This window comes from Geospiza fortis, unplaced genomic scaffold (assembly GCF_000277835.1).
Source record: "Geospiza fortis unplaced genomic scaffold, GeoFor_1.0 scaffold391, whole genome shotgun sequence".
Lineage (NCBI taxonomy): Eukaryota > Metazoa > Chordata > Aves > Passeriformes > Thraupidae > Geospiza > Geospiza fortis.
This window is the reverse complement of record NW_005054472.1, coordinates 404,871-413,187: the sequence shown is the minus strand read 5'-3', so window position 1 is coordinate 413,187 and position 8,317 is coordinate 404,871. Positions and strand designations below refer to the sequence as shown.

The 8,317-nt window shown below is 45.1% G+C and overlaps 1 protein-coding gene across 1 annotated transcript in view; it reads right to left on the bottom strand.

The window, feature by feature from the left end:
• SRGAP2 (SLIT-ROBO Rho GTPase activating protein 2) overlaps positions 1-8,317 on the bottom strand; it is a 134,623-nt gene that overhangs the window by 64,905 nt on the left and 61,401 nt on the right. The window contains exon 3 of the mRNA XM_014309955.2: positions 8,057-8,219. Coding sequence (XP_014165430.1) covers positions 8,057-8,219 — 163 coding nt within the window. The remainder of the gene's footprint in view (positions 1-8,056; positions 8,220-8,317) is intronic.

Genomic DNA, 8,317 nt, shown 5'->3' with positions numbered 1-8,317 from the left:
ACTGCATTGTTTATTTTATCTTTTTATTTTCTTCCCTATTAAAGAACTGTTATTCCTGCTCCCTTATTTCTTGCCTGAGAGCCCCTTAATCTAAAATTTATAGCAATTCAGAGGGAGGGGGTTTACATTTTCCATTTCAGGGGAGGCTCCTGCCTTCCTTAGCAAACACCTGTCTTTCCAAACCCAAACAGCGCCTTTTCCTCCCTGTGGAGGTGACCAGTGGGAGGGACTGCCTGCAGTGCCCTGAGCACTGAACTTTTCATACAGAAGGAGCTTTCCACACACACTCCCAGTGCTGCCTGGCCTGGCCCCATCATCTGCCTCTCACCCCTGCCCTTTCCAGCCCATTTTGCTCATTTCTTGCTCATTTGCTGCACTAATTGCTGAAGCGTCAATTATAGGGCAGATTAAAATGAACGTTTTAATGCAGGTTGGGGTTGAAGGGGTAAAGATGACGCCAAATTGTCAAAACACAAAACTCTCTGTGCTTCCAAATGAGCTCTCAAGAAAGGAGCTGCTGCATTGCTGGGCTGGAAAAAAACTTTCCATTAGGGTGAAGGTAAAACAGATCACAGGGGACATCAGAACAAGAGCTGTGCAATGAGCACTGTTAATGTAAAACTGTTCCCTGCACTGATTCCACCAAAAAAAAACGTCTAGGAGAAAAAAAGCTGAGCTGGCTGCCCCTGATAAATGAAAATTCATTGGAGGAAGCAGAAGGGTTTGCTTGGGAAAGTCAGAGGAAAATGGATTGGATGTCAGGAAAAAGAAAGTTGTTGCTCGGGTGCAGTGGAGGGAGGTGGAGGTGATGCCCAAAGAGAATTTCCCTGAATTCCCAAGGAATTCCAAGTGCAGATTAAAGGCTGCTGATCCCACTGCCATCCAGGAACGAGAGATTCCAGCATCACGCCAGAAAATACCATGGAATTATGAATAAAATCCATGCCAAGGAAAGACAACAAGGTCCTGGCAGTTGTGAATGTCTCAGTATCAATTACTATTGCAGCAGCCAATTCTGTAGTATTCTGTATTTTCTCTATTATTCTGTGTGTTTTGCAAAGGCAGAACAATTCATTTTGTAAACAAGGCAATAAATAAAAGATATTCTGATCAGCTTTACTGTGATCTACTCCTGGCTGTACCTGCAACCAAGTCAATCTCCTTTAACACAAGGAAGGGCTTGTGCAACAAAATCTTAATTAATTGGCTCCACTAATGAGCTGGGTGTGTGTGTGGGGTGGGAGTGTGCCCATTAACTGTCTGTCCTTCTTATCTGAGCAGGTTAAACCCTTCTCCTGTAGATCTGGAGATGATCTGCCTGGAAGAGCATCTGTGGGACAGGCACAGGAACTCCCTGCACACCTGGGCTGGGCAGGGAGAGCTCACAGAGACCTTCCACAGAACCAGGCTGGGAGAGACCTTCAAGATCATTAAACCCAACCCAGCCTCAACCCCTCAACTCAACCCTGGCACCCAGTGCCACATCCAGGCTTTGTTAAACACAATTGTCAGATTATGCTCTTTTCTAACCCACAGATGGGGCAACTGAGAGCCATTTTAAAAACTTTTATTCCCTTTTCAGTCTCATGTGAAGGGTGAGACAACACAGATGTTGTAATTCACACCATCACAATCAGAAGTTAACTATTTCTTAATTACAATACATTATAAGCGTTTCTTGGCCTATCAGCTTTTGCCACACCATGCTGTAAATGCCTAATTCTCTACAAATCTGGTTGTGTCAGTTCCTGCAGACAGAGCCCAGCCCCAGCTGAGCACAGGCGCCTTTCAGGAGCTGTGCAGAGCGATGGGGGCAGCCCTGAGTCTCCTTTGCTCCAGGCTGAGCACCCCCAGCTCCCTCAGGGCTTCCTCACAGGGTTTGTGTTCCAAACCCATCACCAGCCTCGCTGCCTCCTCTGGACGAGGAAGAGGAGGAGAACTTCCCTTCCATGCACACCATGGAGGTGATGAGCACACCTTCCTTTCCTCTCAAACCAGGGAGATGATGAACACTTCCCTTTCCTTCCCTGCAAACCAGGGAGGTGATGAGCACACCTTCATGGGAATGCTGGAAAGGCTGGAAAGGCTCCCCAGCCCGGCCCCGGGGGGACAGAGGGGACACGGAGGAGGTGGCACCTTCCCTTCCCTTCCCTTCCCTTCCCTTCCCTTCCCTTCCCTTCCCTTCCCTTCCCTTCCCTTCCCTTCCCCTCAAACCCTGCAGGTGATGAACACCTTTTTCCTCCCCCTGCACACCAGGGAAGCCCAGCAGGATGTGGCCAGGCAGGGGATGCAGGTTTTCCCCAGCCCAGGAGCTGCTGTGAGCACACACACACGCACACACACACACACACACTACTCCTTTGTTACTCCAGGGTGTATCTGCACCATGTGCAGGGCTGGAGGTTCTGCCACCCCTGGCTGGAACATAAATTCCCAGCACAGGGGGGGTTGTGCCAGCTCCTCAACAGCCTCTTTGTTCCAGCCCTCCTCCCCTCCACCTCCCCTCTAATTTAATCAAGATGTTTTTGGGATCTACTGCGGGGCTGTTCCGCATTCCACCCAACATTAACGACTTCAGCTTCCAAATATTTGGGGGGATAACAAAGAGGAGAGCTCAGGAATGCTGTCAGCATTCTCCAGCCCCAGCAAGGTCCTCCCAAGCCTGACAGAAAGATGGGATGGCTTCAAAATCAACATTTCCTGAGGTGCTTTCCCCATAAACCCAACCACAGCTCAAGCCACGGAGGGTGAATGTGCAACACACCAAGATAAGAGATTTTTATCTAATTTGCTGCCTCAAATTGTGTCAGAGGGTGACAGCTGGAGCTGGAGCTCAAATCTGCTGATTCTGGAACTGCTCTGGAACAGTATCAGGTGTCTGCATCTTTTTAAAAGCAATAATTAAATGTGCCTAGATGGTGAATAAACATGAAATATTCCCATGTTGTTTGAGTGAGGGTAAGGATGCCAGGAGGGGAGCAGGGATGTGGCACAGAGGTACCAACTCTGCACCTCACTGAGCGTTTTACCCATGGCATTTGCACATTTACAAATTTACACCGTGGTGGGAACATATTTGTACAAATGCCCAGCTTTTAAACCATCACACTTGTGTCATGTGGCGGCTTTTCCATGTGTGGGGTGCTTTAAGATTTTCGTCATTTTCTGCTACCAGAGCAGCAAAAGGCACAGTGCAGCTATAAAGTAGGTCATGACAGACCCCTTCAGAGAATTAATAATTCCTTTTCCTTGATTACTGCAAGGCTTTTAACCAACTCATTGTGGATTTTTTATTTCACATCAAACACCCTGCAGTGTACCAGGAGATAAACTGGGGGGGTTTTCCCACCATCAAAGGTTCTAAATAGGAGGAGAATTTCAAATCCTCAGATTGGTTTTCTCGATTCCAAACAGGGGTTTGTCCCCATAAATATCCTCAATTAAGTGGGTATGGCAGGGAAAGGTCCCTGCTCCAGCAGCACAGGGAATCTCCCAGCTAAAATCAGGGCAGAAAATGGGTTTTAAACCCAGCAGGGCAGGCAGATGCTGAGCTGCTACCTGGCCTGTCCTCAGGCCCCTCTGCCACAGAATAAATCTGCTTTTCTACCCAGTAACATTGGCCAGTCACTCCACAATACCCATAGGTAAAAATCTGCCAAACTGAAAAGAATCAGTTTGTTCAGACACTGCTCAAAGTGAGGCTTCCACAAACCGTTCTTTTAAAAAAGGTAATTTTCTTTTTTTTTTTTTTTCCTTCAATTTGAACAAGATTATCAGGCTGCTTCTAGGAAAATTTCAAAGAGACAACACAGAAAGAGTGACTAAAGAGACCAAATTAAAGAGGCTGCTGCTCAAAGGTCTGTACATGTATAAATAATCCCAAGGGATGCCACTCAAAAGATACGTCTGGAGGCAAGAAAACCTGATAACCATGCAAGGAACAGGAAGAAAACCTGATAACCATGCAGAGAAATGAAGGGTCACATTAAATAGAGAGGGTGACAGGGGGATAGAGGGAAAAAAGGAAATCAAAGCAGGGAATCAGCACAAATAGAAGAATATTTTGTGTGGAAAAAAAAATACCTATATAAATATAAAACCAGAGAGGGTTACAGGGGGATGGAGGGAAAAGGGGAAATCAAAGTGGGAATCAGCACAAATAGAAGAATATTTTTTTGGGGAAAAAAACCCAGATATAAAACCCATATATAAATATAAAACCCGTATATACCATAAAAACCCCAGATATATAAATATAAAAACATACATAGATATAAAAATGTAGAAATAAATAAATAAATAAAGGGGCTGTGCTGAAGGAGGACAAGCAGGGGAAATCAAAGGGAGATGAAGGAATGAAAAGGAGCAGACATCAAAGCAGGATGATTTTCCAGGAGAGGCAGAGGTGACCAGAATAGCAACGCTGGTGGCACCAGGGCTGGGAACTGCAGCCCTGTACCAGAGCCAGCCCTAAATCATTAACTCTGCCCAAACAAGGAAACATCATCTCCTCCCCAAGGTGGAACTATTTGTCACTAGGACAATCCCCCCACCTCCACAGTTTTATTTGCTGGAAATGTGGTTATTTCACCATTTATCTTCCCCAGAATTGCACTGACACCACCCCTGGGGGCAGACAAATCCCAGATTCCCACTGACAGCACCAGGATTCATCTTCAGGACTGTCAGACCCTGAGCAGGAGCATCTCCCACCAACACCTAAAAGTGTTTCCTCAGGAGAAACCAAAACAAGGGCACGGAAAAGCACAGTGCTGCAAGAATTCCTGCAGCTCAGCTGGGAGCTTCCAATCCAAAGCCACTTTTGGGGCACACAGCTCAGACATGGCAGGGCTCTGCAGGAAAAGGGACCCAGGGAAGTAAACAAAGCCCAGAGGCAGGGAAAAGGGGCTGACACACCATGTTCATCCAGCAGCACGCCAGGGCAAAAAGCACAGCTGCTCTTATCAGCAGAGACAGCTCTGCAGTGGCTGGCAGGTTCCCATCCACCCATCCATCCATCATCCATCCATCCATTCATCATCCATCCATCCATCCATCCATCCATCCATCCATCCATCCATCCATCCATCCGTCCGTCCGTCCGTCCGTCCCTCCATCCTACAGCCCTGGGGTGGGGTCTGTGACAGGACCTGCATCTCCTCGTCCCAGCACACTGTGACACACAGCCACAGACCGGCATTCCCAGGGTGCTGGGACCCAAAAAGTGCCACCACAACCCCTCTGAAAGCCCTTGTGCAGGGCAGGCAGCCCCGCTGGCTGCTGGCATTCACTGATTTCAGTCTGACAGGAACCCATCCCTGCTCCACCATCAGCCCTTTGCAGAGTCCAAGAGTGGCCACGTGAGAATCTCACCCTGAGCACTCTCCACCCCAGCCTGAAGAGACAAAACCCACACTGCCACCACCCCTGGTGATGTTCTGGGTGCTGAAGGAGCTGCTGTCCCCACATCAGGCTCTCTGCTGCCCCAGCTCTCTCTGCTTTCCCCTCCTCACTGCCACAGGGACACGTTTCAACCACAGAATCACAGAATCACCAGGTTGGGAGAGACCTTCGAGATCATTAAATCCAACCCAGCCTCAACCCCTCAACTCAACCCTGGCACCCAGAGCCACATCCAGGCTTTGTTAAACACCCCCAGGGATGGGGACTCCACCACCTCCCCTGGCAGAACATTCCAGAACTTTATTGCCAGATTATGCTCTTTTCTGACCCACAGATGGGGCAACTGAGAGCCATTTTAAAACTTTTATTCCATTTTCAGTCTCATGTGAAGGGTGAGACAACACAGATGTTATAATTCACACCATCACAATCAGAAGTTAACTATTTCCTAACTACAATACATTTTAAGTGCTTCTTGGCCGATCAGCTTTTGCCACACCATGCTGTAAATGCCTAATTCTCTACAAATTCATTTCCCACACTTTGTCACTCTTTCAGGAAAAAACTTTTCCCTGATACCCAACCTAAATTTCCCTTGGTGCAGCTTGAGTCTGTGTGCTCTGGTTCTGTCAGTTCCTGCAGACAGAGCCCAGCCCCAGCTGACTAAAATCACCTTTTTCTTTCCCTTTTCCCTTTCCTTTTTCCTTTCCTTTCCTCCACAGCCCTTATCTCACCCATCCAGCCCTGATCACAGCTGCACTCTGTCCTTTGAAAAGCTCTCCACACCCTCAGAGACGCAGCAGCTCAGGAGCTCAGTGCCAAAAGGGACCTCAAGCATCTCCTCTTTTCCCTGCCCGTCCTCCCCACCTCACCTGCTCCATCCCAGCATGACACAAAGCACTGATTTGAGAACAACCAAGGAAAAAAGAAATCCAAGGAAAGGATTTTCTGCCTCAGGATCTGTGTTTCCCTCAGCAGATGAGGATTTCTGTGTCACCATCCTCTCCACATTTCATGGCATTATTTGCAACCTAAATCATTAATTCTGTTAATGATTCAGTTAATCATCATTAATGATTTAGTTAATTCATTAACTTAAATAGTTCCCAAATTTCAGTTGGTAGATTCCCCATCAACACCTACAGCAAGGCAGCCCGGCTTTGCCAGCAGCTTGTCCCTGTTTTTAACCCAAGAAAAGGTAAAAAGGTGGGAAAAGTCCCTTTTTTTGCTTAAAGTCCAGAGATACTCTGCCATCCTCTGTGCTGCTTTGGGATATTTTACAAATGTGCCACTGAGGAGGGTTATAAATGGGTAAAATTCTTTGAATCCACAGACTGCAAAGCTGCTTTGCAATATTTCAATCACACACCTCATCTGTTTCCTAGCCTGCCGTACCAATTCAAGCTGCTTCTTGCAGCTCAGGAAGGGAAGAGACTCCAGTGAAAAAGCACAAACAGGTCCATGTCAGCCAAATGTCTCTGTTTATCAGCTGCTACCAGATAACAGAGGATGCAATTTTTGGTTTGAACCACGCAGCACAAGTGGAGTTCTAATCAAACACCTGATCTGGCCTTCAGCCAAGCTGGTGTTCCTGGCAAACAGCCACAGAAGTAGTTGGGATTTAACAACAAGCGCCTTTTGTTTGCACAAATTAATGTGGAGTTTGCCCTTGGCCTGTGAGGAACAAACCAGAGATGGTATTTTGCTGTTAATTGGTTATTTATTTGTTTTCCTCCTTGTCCTGCCGCCCAAAATAAAGTGTAAACATGGCTTTGCCCTGCTTTCTGAGGGGCTGAAGATAAAGCTGCCATTTCCAGCCAAACTGGGATAATATCAATTTCCAAGTGAGGCTTTGCCAAGGCATTTTCCAGGCCACCTTGCTGCAGCACACCCCTTGCTGAAATTCAACGGGGAGATTACTCCTCCTTTGGAGGGATTAGAGGAATTGAAGGGTAACTGCCATTCAGTAATCCCATGTAAGTATCTAATCAACCATAATGTAATTACCAGAAAGTTTTAAAAGGTCAAAAAGGCCTCAGTGTGACATAACTTGAAAAGGAGAAGATTCCTCCTCTGCTTAGGCAATGACTTAGAAAAAAGAAGAAGTCTAAGAGAAACAGAATGTGAAAGTGGAATGTATTTTTCATTTTCCATTAAAAACTCAAGAAACAGGCAAGTAATAGCTGGAGTATATAGATATAAAATATAGAAATATATAAAATATATATTATTTATAAAATATATAAAACATATAAAATATATACAAATATATAAATATTAAATATACATAAAAATATAAATTTATATATTATAAAATATAAAATATATATTATAAAATATATAAAATATATATTATTTATATATATAGAATATAATATATATATATAATATTTTTAATATATATATAACTCCACAAGTAATAACTGGAGTAGTATTTTAGATATATATTTAATATATATATTTATTTATATATATAAAATACAATATATATATTATTTATATAATATATATTTTTGTATATGTCTATAACTCCACATGTAATCGGTGGAGTGGTATTTTTTATAAATAAATAAATTAATTAATGACTAAATGAATAAATAGATAAATATACAGAAGAACCAAAGTGAAATTCTGTGCTGGAGCACTCAGTTACCTTCTTGAAGAGGCGTCCTGAGTCCTCGCTGACCTGCACGAAGCGTGGGATGATGTTGTTGAGATAAATGTCACTGAGGGTGGTGTGGTCCCTGCTCTCCCTCTTCACCTGGTTGAGCAGCAGGTTCCAGCAGTTCACTGGTGACAGCACGTTCTGATCCTTCCTGCAAGGACACAGAACAGGAACGACTGGACAGGATTCTACCACAGCTCTGGACCTGTAAATGAAGCTGTGGGGAGGGTGGGATGCTGAGGAGGAGAC